Genomic DNA, 13,258 nt, shown 5'->3' with positions numbered 1-13,258 from the left:
CAGGCTGGTCTTGAACTCCTGACCTCAGGTGATCCACCCACTGTGGCTTCACAAAGTACTGGGATTACAGGCGTGAGCCACCATGCCTGGCCAAATGCCTTCAATTTTATATGTACTTCATTTCACATAGATGTGCCCCAGACAGTGACTGGATCATAATAGACATTCAGTCATGTTTATTGAATTAAATTGAAAACTTTAATGTAAATTGATCTTCAGGGGTAAAGAAAAGCATGTTTATTTATTTATTTTTGTAGCTGGGACTATAGGCGCATGCCGCCATGCTGGGCTAAATGCATATTTAAATGGACAGGGAGAACTTGCCATAGTCGGTTCTTTTGTATGAACATACTTTGATTACTTCTTTCAATTTCATATTTATTCTATGAGATGTAGTAAATGTGAGGAATGTAGTAAATGAAAATAGATTTCAGGGTATGTGTGGTTGGGGAATTCATGTGGAGGTCGGAGTGGAGGCAGGTGTGAGAGGGTCCAGCAGAAGAAAACATGGCTGCCAAAGTGTTTGAGTCCATCAGCAAGTTTGGCCTGGCCTTAGCTGTTGCAGGAGGCGTGGTGAACTCTGCTTTATATAATGTGGATGCTGGGCACAGGGCTGTCATCTTTGACCGATTTCATGGAGTACAGGACATTGTGGTAGGGGAAGGGACTCACTGTCTCATCCCTTGGGTACGGAAACCAATTATCTTTGACTGCCGTTCTCTACCACGTAAAGTGCCAGTCACCACTGGTAGCAAAGATTTACAGAATGTCGACATCACGCTGCGCATCCTCTTCCGGCCCATTGCTAGCCAGCTTCCTCGCATCTTCACCAGCATCGGAGAGGACTATGATGAGCGTGTGCTTCTGTCCATCACGACCAACATCCTCAAGTCAGCGGTGGCTTGCTTTGATGCTGGAGAACTAATCACCCAGAAAGAGCTGGTCTCCAGGTAGGTAAGCAATGACCTTACGGAGCGAGCAGCCACCTTTGGGCTCATCCTGGACGACGTGTCCTTGACACATCTGACCTTCGGGAAGGAGTTCACAGAAGTGGTGGAAGCCAAACAGGTGGCTCAGCAGGAAGTAGAGAGGGCCAGATTTGTGGTGGAAAAGGCTGAGCAGCAGAAAAAGGTGGCCATCATCTCTGCTGAGGGCGACTCCAAGGCAGCTGAGCTGATTGCCAACTCACTGGCCACCGCAGGGGACGGTCTGATCGAGCAGGAAGCTGCGGAAGACATCGCGTACCTCCTCTCACGCTCTTGGAACATCACCTATCTGCCGGCGGGGCAGTCCGTGCTCCTCCAGCTGCCCCAGTGAGGGCCCACACTGCCTCCACCTCCGCGGGCTGATCGGGCCACAGCCCCGGTGATTCTTGACACAGCCTCCCTTCTGCCCCCATTCTGCCCCCACCCCAGAAATCACTGTGAAATTTCATGATTGACTTAAAGTGAAGGAAATAAAGGTAAAATCACTTCAGATTTAAAAAAAAAAAAAAAAGAAAGAAAATAGATTTCAGAAAACAATTACTTTAGGAAAAAAAATCTTCAGTGGTTACAGTTTGAGGACTCATCAGTTTGAAGTGAAAATTCTCTCTAAGCAGCTACTATTCTCCTTTTTCAGTTTTGTAGTCTCCTAAATTTACCTTCTCTGCTGACCTTTTAAAAGCTCCCTCTGAGCCTTAACTAGAGGAATAAAAATTGAGCTTGGCCAAGACTTTTACAAATGTTACTCTTGGGAGTCTCTCTGAACCTGTCCTGGGGTTCAGGGGCTGCCTAACAAAATACAAAAAAAGTTATTCTTTCTCAATTAATGTACATTGGGCAACAATAGGGGGTGGGGTGAAATATTCTCAACTGTCGACAAACTTACATGTCATACATAACAGTTATTAGAAGTGAGTTATGGATTCCTCATAAGTGGGATTTAAATGATGATATAAAATCATAGAGTTAGTTTTTCCTTTTCTCTCCTTTTTTTTTTTTTTTTTTTTTTGAGATGAGTCTCATTCTGTCGCCCAGGCTGGATACAGTGGCGTGATCTCGGCTCACTGCAACCTCCACCTCCCTGATTCAAGCGATTACCCTGCCTCAGCCTCCCAAATATTCGGGATTACAGACGCACACCACCACGCCTGGCTATTTTTTTTTTTTTTTTTTTTGTATTTTTAGTAGAGACGGGGTTTCACCATGTTGGCCAGACTGTTCTTGAACTCCTGACCTCAGGCAATCTGCCCACTTCAGCCTCCCAAAGTGCTTGGATTACAGGCGTGAGCCACCATGCCCGGCCCAGTTTTTCCTTTTCTAATTATTTATCTTTAGCTATTCAGAGAAAAACTTTTGTGGCAGCAACACAATTACATTCATTTAGTAATCGAGAGTCAAACATTGTGTGCTAGGCAAGGGAATACCAAGAACTTTAAGAACTGGTCCTTTCCTCAAAGGAATTTAGGCCACGTAGCTGTAAAATCAGTGTGCTTTTCATAGGTATTCTTGAAAAATACTTGAATAAATCCCAAGTTTAAAAATGATTTAAAAATGGTTAGGATGCAGTTCATTCAGTTTATTCTCATCTAACATTGTGTGTTTAAGAGATGACCAAGAAGAAATACATGTACATTCCTTACAGTAGAATAAAGCCCCTTTGCAAGGGGGAGAATGGAAGCTGCAACAGACATCATTGGTGGCCAATGGGCCTTCGTGAGTTCTTGGCACTTGGAACCCTATTTTCAGTATTTCAGGCTAAAATTCTCTTGCTTGTCAGTAGAGAAGCCTTATTTTTTCTTTCTAAAGTCTCATCACATAGATTTTCTTTTTTTTTTTTCTCAAATGCTGCATGGTAACACGGTAGTTATAAATATAGTTCTTTTTTTTTTTTTTTTTTTTTTTTCTGGGACAGAGTCTCACTCTGTTGCCCAGGCTGGAGTACAGTGGCACCACCTTGGCTCACTGCAGTCTCCACCTTCTGGGTTTAAGCGATTCTCCTGTCTCAGCCACCCAAGTAGCTGAGTTAACAGGTGCTCACCACCACGCCCAGCTAATTTTTGTATTTGTATTTGTATTTTATTTATTTATTTTAAGACAGAGTCACACTCTGTTGCCCACACTGGAGTGCAGTGATGCGATCTCCACTCACTGCAACCTCTGCCTCCCAGGTTCAAGCAATTCTCCTTCCTCAGCCTCCTGAGTAGCTAGGATTATAGGCGGCCACTACCACGCCCGGCTAATTTTTGTATTTTTAGTAAAGACAAGGTTTTGCCATGTTGGCCACGCATGTCATGAACTCTTGATCTCAGGTGATCCACCCGCCTTGGTCTCCCAAAGTGCTGGGATTACAGGAGTGAGCCACCGTGCCCGGCCAGTGTATTTTTAGTAGATATGGGGTTTCACTATGTTGGCCAGGCTGGTCTCGAACTCCTAACCTCAAGTAATCCACCTGCCTCAGCCTCCCAAAGTACTGGTATTATGAGCCACTGCCCGGCCTCATAAATATAGTTCTTTACAAAAGACACCACCACTGGCCAATCATCAGAAGGGCAAGCACTTTAGGTCTGTATTTCAGCAAGAGGTTTACATTCCACAGATCCTTTCACTCTCATTCAATCAGAATTTTTGTAGGCATTTATGAGATGGCTATTTGGGGTGACAGATATAATCTATGGCCATAGAACTGGGAAATGTACAAAACACTGACTCGAATCATCTAAGCTACAGACAAATGAATAATTCATTGATTTAGTCACTCTGTAATTAATTAATTAATTAATTAATTCTACTATTATAGACTGAGCACTGTTTTAAATACTGAAGAATCCATGCTAAACAAGGATGAGTAAAGTCCCTACCTGTGGGTTACAGTATTGTGGGAAAGACTGACATTAATTGACTAACACAAACCAGTGTAATGAATACAGTGAATACAGTGGTGACACATGGTGTGAAGGTGAGGTCCTTGGAGCTATGCTACAGCATGTGCTAGAGGAAGCATGAAGGGCAAAAGGGAAACTGAAAAAGATGGTGTGGCTGAGCCTTACAGAAGGAGAGGACCATGGTACCTAGTACCACTGAAGGATGGGCAGAGACAGGCATTCAAGGGCTTGGAGGCAGAGTTAAGGAAGGACATCAAGCAGTGCTATCTTGTGATCAGATTTATGAGAAATGATGGTAGCTTGAATAGCATGGCTGTAGTCAAGGAAGAAAGGGAGTTTGATGAGATATTTAGGAGACAGAATGAATAGAACTTGATGATTGAATAGATCTTAGAGATGAGGGAGAAATAAGGTCAAACATGATTCTCAGGTTTGTGGCTTGAGAAAATGGAAGAACACTAGTGGCATACACTGAGACAGGAAGTACTAGATTAGAACCAGAATTGGGAATAAAAACTATCCCTTGGTTTTAGACATGCTGAGTTGAGACATGTTGATATGGAAATCCAGCACTATTCAATAGAGCTTTCTGTGATGATGGAAGTGTTCTGTATCTACACTGCTGAGTATTTTAGCCATTACTCACATGTGGCTATTTACATTTAAACTAAAAGATTTAGTTTCTCAGTTGCACTAGCCACATTTCAAGTGCCCAACAGCTATATATGGCTAGTGATTTTTGCATTTGACAGTGCAGTTCTAGAGCCTAGAGAAGCAGCCTAGGTTGAAAATATAAAAAATTAGCCAGGCATGGTGGCTTATGCCTGTAATTTCAGCACTTTGAGAGGTCAAGCCAGGAGAATTGCTTGAGGCCAGGAATTTGAGACCAGCTTTAACAACACAGTGAGATCCTGCAGCTATAAAAAAAATATGAAAATAGTCTGGGTGCAGTGGCTCATGCCTGTAATCCCAGCACTTTGGGAGGCTGAGGCGGGCAGATCACCTGAGGTCAGAAGTTCGAGACCAGCCTGACCAGCATGGAGAAACCTCATCTCTACTAAAAATACAAAATTAGCCTGGCATAGTGGCGCATGCCTGTAATTCCAGCTACTCGGGAGGCTGAGACAGGAGAATTGCTTGAACCCGGGAGGCGGAGGTTGTGGTGAGCCGAGATCTTGCCATTGTACTTCAGCCTGGGCAACAAGAGTGAAACTCCATCTAAAAAAATAAATACATAACAATTAAAAAATTAAAAAAATTAAATTTAGCCATACATGATGGTGCATACCTGTAGTTCCAGCTACTCAGGAGGCTGAGGTAGAAATCTTGCTTGATTCCAGGAGTTTGGGGCTGCAGTGAACTATGATAGCACCACTGCACTCCAGCCCAGGAACAGAGCAAGACTCCATCTCTTAAAAAAAAAAAAGAGACAGAGATGTGTGTAGATGAGGTTTAAGACTGTGAAGACAACTTTCTAAGGAAGAAGCGAAGGTAGTCAGTGAAAAGAGGAAATGGCTAGGACTGAGACTAAAGGACCTTCAACTTGTAAAGGCTGGTGAAGAAAAATGAGCCTTCAAAGGATACCAAGAAGTAATCAGGGAGGTAGGAGAAAAACTGTAAGAGCTTTGTCATATAAGTCAAGAGAAAAGGGTGTTTTGAAAGGAATGAGCGACAGCTAAGTGGTTCTAGAAGGTTGAGGAAGACGAGACTGAAGATGTTTATTGGATCAGTGAAACAGAGGCCATTGGTGACTTTGGCAAGAGCTGTTTCAGAGAAGGGATGAGGCTGACAGGCAGACTAAATGAGTGAGGAGGGGGTGAGGTAATGGAGAGAGAACTGACAATAGAAGAAAAGAAATCATGAGCTCCTTGTTCCATGGGCTACCAATAAAACAGGGAATTACTTCAGCCAAATCAAGCTAGAGTCATAAATCACAGATGTATGTCTTCAAACATTGAGTTATCCTACAAAGTTACCAATTTTGAATCTTTTGTCATGAATATGAGGAGATATACGTCTGCTGGGCTTTCTTCCTACTCCGACTACCTTGGAGGGTGGGTATGAAATAGACCATGTGAAGGCTTAGAGGCCATGTTGAAGTATTCTTTATCCTAACAACAATAAAAAGCAACTGAAGGTTTTTCTTTTTTAAGCCATTTTATTATCTAAAATTTAGAGCATACAGAAGAAGAGAGAAAAATGTAACTCATCACTCCCAGGTATTATTCATCACCTGACCCCAACACCCTTCAGCCTTTAGTCCTGGCCCATCCATACCCCATCTACTTAGACGAGAAGATTTAACCACGGGAGTGACATGATTATACTTGTGTTAGAAAGACCATTCTTGCTGCTGGGTAGGGCAAAAGTCAGCACATTTCCAGATAGTTAATATTTTAGGCTTTGCTGGCCATACAGGCTCTGTTGCAACTATTTAACTCTTGTTGTAGCTTGAAAGCCGCACTAGACAATATGTAAATAAGTAAGTGTGGCTGTGTTCCAATAAAACCTTATTTATGGACACTGAAATTTGAATTTCATATAGTTTTTCATGTCACAAAATATTCTTCATCTTGTTTTGATATTCCCCCTCACAATTTAAAAATGTAAAAATGATTTTTGCTCATAGGCAATACAAAAACAGGCAGAGGGCCAAATTTGGGCTGTAGTTTGCTAAGCCCTAGGGTAGAGAATGAATTGCAGCAGGCAAGAGAAGTTGTGGGAAGACTTGCTCAAGGCTATTGCAGGAATCAGGACAAAAATCTTGCTATTCCTGTACCTAGTAAAGAGAAAAGACAGCATGGTAAGCATTTATTAGGTACTATACCATTGAGTATCCATTATGCCCTAGGCACAATGTTAGGGCTAAAGGTATACAAATAAATGAATAAGAAATAGTTTTTGCCATTGCAGCTAGTTAGGGAGACAGATGTGGTTTTTTTCTGTCACGTTGTAAATACCACAACATGGTACTATGGAATATACATGAAATATTGATTAATTCTGTGTGAGAAACATCAAACATGGCCTTAAGAGTGACATTTAGCCAGTGTAGTGGCTCATGCCTGTAAGCCCAACACTTTGGGAGGCTGAGGCAGGAGGATTGCTTGAGGCCAGGAGTTCTAGACCAGCCTGGGCAACACAGTGAGACACTGTCTCTACAAAACATTTAAAAATTAGCCAGGCATGGTGATGCATGCTTGTAATCACAGCTACTTGGGAGGCTGAGGTGGGAGGATGGCTTGAGCTCAGCAGTTTGAGGTTACAGTGAGCTATAATTGTGCCACTGCACTCCAACCTCAGTAACAGTGTAAGACCTTGTTTCTTAAAAAAAAAAAAAAAAAGACATTTAGACATTTAGGTAGGAACTTGAAAGATGAATAAAAGTTTACCATATAGGGTAAGGTGGAGGGAGGGGAAGGTTTTTAAGGCAGAGGGAAAAGTATAAATGGATGCAAAGAGGCTTGATACACAAGCTTCTGCCCCATTTTTCTTTCAGATTACTGCTAACTTGAGGCGAATGTAGGAGGTAACTGAATAAATCCGTAGGTTAAGGAAACTGTAAAAATGGAGTATCTCCGGTTTCAAGAGGGAGGATAATTGGTGGAATATTAAATGATCTTACATGACCTGGGCACTGGCTACATCTTCCACCTCTCTTACCACTCCTCTCCTTGTTCATTCTGCCCTGGGGACACTGGTCTTTTTGACATGTCTTTGAGATGCCAAGCACAAGGTTGCCTCAAGCTCTTTGTCCTTGCTGTTCCCACTGCCTAGAGTCTGATTCCCTCCCTCCCCTCATTCCTCAGAGGCCTTCTCTGGCCCGCCTATCTAAAACAGGTGCTATTCTCTCAGATTTACCTAGTTGCTTTTTTTTGGTAGCATTTATTATTACCTTATTCATGTGTTTGTTGTCTAGCTCCTCCCAACTAGAATATAAGCTCCATGAAGGCAAGTCTCTTCTCTGTTACCTCTAGAGTCTAGAAGAGTGCCTGGCAAAATACAGCCACACGAGTATTAGTAAAATAGATAAACAAAAGGAGTGGGGAGAGGATAGAGAAGAACCCAGATGAGTTGGAGGTGAAGGGAATAGGTATTGCAGGAGAGCAAGCTCAATAGTCTCTGTTTCGTTGGCTGAGTAAGATGGGAATTCATCTTCTGAGAGGAGAGAGGGACTCAAAGTTTGGAACATCTGTGGAAGATGAGAAAGAGTAACACAGGGAGAAAGTTGGGAACTTAAACATTTGAATTCAAGCCAAACAGATAATTAATTGTACTGTGCCAAGGGGTGGGGTGACAGCCAAAAGAGAAGACAGCTCCTCCCCACTCAGAATGTGGCAATTTGACTTATCTTTCTTTGAGTTGAATAGAGAATTATAGGGTGGGGAGAACCAAACAGAGGCTCTTGAAAGAATAAGCAGGTGAGGGTGGGAGCGGAGAGAAAGTGAAACTTGGTAGAAAACAACCCATCTGAGAGCCAAGTTTGAGTGTCACAGAATCTGAGAGAATGAAACCAAAGCACAGACAAGGGTTCTTTGGTTTCATGCTTCTATGATTAAAAAAAAAAAAAAGTCCTCAACATACCTGCTCTTTGGCAGCTGGGAATTCTCAATTGGCTAGAAGTGAGTTTCAGGACATATTGCCAATTGCTGTCCCTTTTCTCCTCCCTTCCCTTGGGCAGGGCATTTGTGTAAACAGTTAGTAAAGAAATAGAACTGGACTGTCTTATTCCAATTCTTCTCTCCTTGCTTCCATTTCTATTGTAATTATTTTATTAATAAGCTAGGGCTGCCAACGCTCATACTAAGTATAATTTACTATTGTGTACAACTAGTTTCAGGGTGGTAATGAGACACAGATTTTTGGTGAGAACTGGAAGGTTAGTGACCAATATCCAGAATTCTTTTTCTAGATGACTGTGGATCACAATATCTTCGGCTGTTTTGGGGGCTTGTCTGCAAAAAAATTAAAAAAAAAAACAGTGGAATATGAAGGTTTTTTGTTGTGAAATAGTCCCTTTATGAACTGCAGTTTACCAAAAAAGAATTGTTGCTTCCCAGAACTACCATTCAACCCAGGAATCCCGTTATTGAGTGCATACCCAGAGGAATATAAATCATTCTACCGTAAAGACACATGCATGTGAATGTTCATCGCAGCACTATTCACAATAGCAAAGACATTGAATCAACCTAAATATCCATCAATAACAGATTGGATAAAGAAAATGTGCTACATATACACCATGGAATACTACGCAGCCATAAAAAAATATCAAGATCATGTCTTTTGCGGGAACATGAGTGGAACTGGAGGCTATTATCCTTAGCAAGCTAACGTAGGAACAGACAACCGAATACTGCATGTTCTCACTTAGAAGAGGGAGCTAAATAATGAGAACTCATGAATGCAAAGAAGGGAACAACAGACACTAGGGCCTACTTGAGGGTAGAGGGTGAGAGGAAGGAGTGGAGCAGAAAAGATAACTATTGGGTACTGGGCTTAATACCTGGGTGATGAAATAATCTGTACAACAAACCCATGTGACACGAGTTTGCCTATGTAACAAACCTGCACATATAGCCCCAAACCTAAAAGTTAAAAAAAAAAAAAAAATTATTGCTTCCCACAAATGTGCTAAATTTCAGTATTAGGGTATCTTTTATTATTAAGATTCTGAAAGTTAACATGTTCCCAATTGATCTCCTCTTTTCTGTAACTTCGTCCACTCATGGTTTTCTCTATTTTGGTTTGTGGCAACTTCCATCCTTTGGGACAAAAACTTTGGGCTTCTTTCTCTTATATTCTACATCTAATCTGTCAGGAAATTCTGTGGGTTTGGACTTGAAAATATATCCAAAACCTGACCACTATTTGCCATAGCTGCTGTTATCACCCTTGCGCAAGCCACTTACATCTTTTGCTTGGCTTATTACAAGAGTTTCTTACCGTTCTCTGTTGACTTTCAGTTTTCCACAGCAGCTCTTAAAATATGTCAGCTGACATCACTCTTTTGTTCAAAATCTTTCCATAACTCCCCATTTCACTCAGAGCAAAGGTAAAGTCCTTAGAATAGCCTACAAGGCCCTCCTTGTCTGGCCCTTCATATCACTCCATCTCATCTCCTCCTACTCTCCCCTCATTGTCTGCTCCAGCTATCTCAGCCTCCTTGATGGTCCCAGAATTTGCCAAGCAGGCTCCCATAACAGGCCTTAGCGTTGGTTGTTCCCTCTGCCTGGAAATCTTCCTTCATATTTGTGGAGTTCACACCCTCATTTCCTTCAAGACTGTGCGGTGGCCTTTTCAGGGAGGCCTACCTTGATCACCCTATTTAAAGTTGCACCTGTACACCTTATCCCCTTCCCTTACCTTATTCTACTTTTTTTCGCAATAACTACACTTGTCTTTTGAACCTTTTGTTCATTAATGTATCCCTAGGACATAGAAGAATATCTATCATGTGGTAGGTATTTAATAAATATTTACTGAATGAGGGATGAATTTATTTTGCTTAACTCAGTATAACCCTCTTAAGAAAACAAGACTATAAACCAGATTTTTTGAGAACGTTACATTCTTTTTTTTTTTTTTTTTCAGTTGGAATTTCGCTCTTGTTGCCCAGGCTGAAGTGCAGTGGGGCGATCTCTGCTCACTGCAACCTCCACCGCCCATGTTCAAGAGATTCTCCTGCCTCAGCCTCCTGAGTAGCTGGGATTACAGGCATGCGCCACCATGCCCGCTAATTTTTATATTTTTAGCAGAGACAAAGGTTTCACTACGTTGGCCAGGCTGGTCTCGAACTCCTGTCCTCAGGTGATCTGCCTGCCTCAGCCTCCCAAAGTGCTGGGATTACAGGCGTGAGCCACTGCGCCCGGCCGAGAACGTTAAATTCTAGTTGAATTAACCGTAATTTAGTATTTCCAGATACAGTAGCTGGGATGGTGCAATAGGGAGTTCGATGGAGATTCTGGTAAGGGATATGGTGGGCTAAGAAAGAATTGTCTGTTCTTGATACTAGATAAACCCAGGGGCTTTACCCCCCTTCAGGTTCTAGAATCACGTATAAAGGCAGAGAAAAGTGATTCTGAGTGAGCTTGCACTGACAACTTACTAGAACAAAGCTTCCTGGAGTTAGGGTTCCCGGAGCATGTGTCTCCCTGGAAGGTGGAGTAAGAGCCTGAACCTGCTCTGCTGCTCTTTGGAAGGCAGCCCTGCCATTTCCCTAGGCCTTGGCCTCCCTCCCTGGAAAAGGATGGTATCCCCCGGCTCCCCGTATCGGAGGCTGCTTGCAGGGTGTTCCCAGCACCCCCCAGGGAAGCTCCTTAGAATGCTGCCTGACACATTTTTACGCTTTTTTTAAAATTTATTTTTATTGTGGTAAAACATACACAACATAAAAGTTATCCCTTTATCCAGTTTGCGATGTACGTTAACCTGGCAGCAAGTAACACATGAGTTTTAAATTAGAATTTGGACAACGGCAAAAGAGATGAAAGGCGAACAATCCGAGAGCCGGGTCACCGAGGAGTTCTGGGAACGCGCCGTGAGCTGACCCCACACGGGGAACTCCATTTTGTCGGGACGGGGTCCGTCCTGGCCGCCTCCAGGGAGTCGGGTCGTTTCCGCGGCATGGCCCGGGCCTCCCCCGAAGTCCGCCTGCCTCTCTCCGCCTGGCCCAGCGGCGCGGCCGCTGGAGAACTCTGTCTACGCTCCCAACCTCGGGCGCCCGGTTTTGAAGGCAAGGGGTCCCCTGCCTCGCACGACTCGGAGCCGCCGAGGAGGTGACGGCGGCAGCCCTGGGGCGGCTCGGTGCCATCCACTACCATTCTGTTTTCCTGAGGCGCCGCCTTCCAATTGCCTCGGCTCCGCTAGGAGGCGCGCGCTCCAGCCGCTCCGCCGCGCGGCCCCGACCGCACTTCAGTCCGAGGCGAAGAAAGAAAAGGCGGCCCGCTCCCGCCGCTCTCCGTCCACCTCGCCGGGCCCGCGCAGGCGCGCGCGGTTCCCGTTCCCGCGGCCGCCCCTCCCCCAGGTCGCCAGGCGCGCCGCGGGCGGGGTCGGCGCGGGGGGCGGAGCCGGCGCGGGCTCGGCTGGGGCCCGGCCCGGGATTAGTTGGTTTCGGAGCAGAGGAGGGAGCCCCGACCGTCGCGAGCGTCGAAGAGACAAAGCCGCGTCAGGGGGCCCGGCCGGGGCGGGTGGGCCCGGGGCTTGTTGGTGCCCCAGCCCGCGCGGAGGGCCCTTCGGACCCGCGCGCCGCCGCCGCCGCCGCGTCGCAACAGGTCCGGGCGGCCTGGCTCTCCGCTCCCCTCCCCCGCATCCGCGACCCCCGGGGCGCCTCCGCTCGGCCGGGGCCGCAGTCTGTCCACCCGCTTCCATGCGGTTCGGATCCAAGATGATGCCGGTAAGTGGGCGAGCGGCCGGGGCGTCGGGCCCGGAAGTGTGCGGGGTCGCGTGCCGGGGGCTGGTTCGCGCCCTCGGGCGCGTCGGGGAAGGAGCCCGGGGGCCGCAGCCCGCGCAGAGGGGCCGGGGCTTTCCGAGCTTCGAGCGGGTTTCAGAAGGGGAGGCTCCATCCTCAGGGCTCTGCGCCCACAGCCGTCTTGGGGGCGCGGCGAGACCCTGACCGCGACGCGGGTTCCCCCAGCTGCTCCGGAGCCAGGCGAGCCGCCCGCGAGCCCAGCAGCCACTCAAACTTTTCGTCTTTCACTGGGTCTTGACTTTTTTGCAGTTCTTGAAGGTCAAGAATACGGGAACCGGGGACCTTGTTCTTTGCTGTGTCTTTTTACTTTTTACTGGAGTGAAACATACGTTACTGGAACGGGTACCTTTTCTTTGTTTTTAATTGAATTTCGATCTTGATATCCGCAGTAGCAGCTAAGTCACCTTACCTCTTTGTGGAAACTGGTTTTGGTAAATGCAATCTCGGAAGTTTTAGATTGCAGGAAAGCGTACGTGCCTGGCTCCCTTCGTTTCCCACAGCGTATTTAGCAAGACCTCCGGAGAGGATTAGTGCGTTCTTTAGGAGCTCCGCAGGCTTTTGACACGGCCACCAGGCCACAGGTGAACGCAGGTTTGAGACATTTCTGAAATGTCTCTGTCATTCAGCGATCGCGGAATGGAGGTTTGCGGTGGGTTGCGATGGCTTCTGCAGACTTCAGTAGCGAGTTTCTTCGTGGAAGTTGTACTTTGCACCTCTCCCACTGAAGTGGGGACATATTGCAGGCATCCTATGCCTGTGGCTCCATTTGTTCAGACAAAGAAACAAAAAGCTTTTACTTTTATGAAGTCTGTGGAATGGAGTGATGATAAAGTTTGCAGTCACACATACAGAGTATAATATGCTGTTTCCTGGCCCCCCTACTTGTGTCATGGAGGGCGTCCTAAACTCTCACTGGGCCG

The 13,258-nt window shown here is 45.4% G+C and overlaps 1 protein-coding gene and 1 pseudogene across 4 annotated transcripts in view; both read left to right on the top strand.

Annotated features, from left to right (window-relative positions):
• TP53BP2 (tumor protein p53 binding protein 2) overlaps nucleotides 1–13,258 on the top strand; it is a 112,848-nt gene that overhangs the window by 34,599 nt on the left and 64,991 nt on the right. Inside the window, exon 1 of one of the 4 annotated variants that reach the window (XM_032137388.2) lies at nucleotides 11,962–12,263. The exons of 2 other annotated variants lie outside the window; for them this stretch is intronic. In XM_032137388.2, coding sequence (XP_031993279.1) covers nucleotides 12,237–12,263 — 27 coding nt within the window. In that variant the 5' untranslated portion in view covers nucleotides 11,962–12,236. Of the gene's footprint in view, nucleotides 1–11,961; nucleotides 12,264–13,258 lie in introns of those variants that run through there. One more of the 4 variants, XM_032137389.2, reaches the window with a different exon arrangement.
• LOC116457887 (prohibitin 1-like) lies at nucleotides 475–1,400 on the top strand (annotated as a pseudogene).

This window comes from Hylobates moloch, unplaced genomic scaffold, assembly GCF_009828535.3.
Source record: "Hylobates moloch isolate HMO894 unplaced genomic scaffold, HMol_V3 SCAFFOLD_18, whole genome shotgun sequence".
NCBI classification, from domain to species: Eukaryota; Metazoa; Chordata; class Mammalia; order Primates; family Hylobatidae; genus Hylobates; species Hylobates moloch.
The sequence above is the reverse complement of the archived record's forward strand: the minus strand, read 5'-3'. Positions and strand labels throughout refer to the sequence as shown.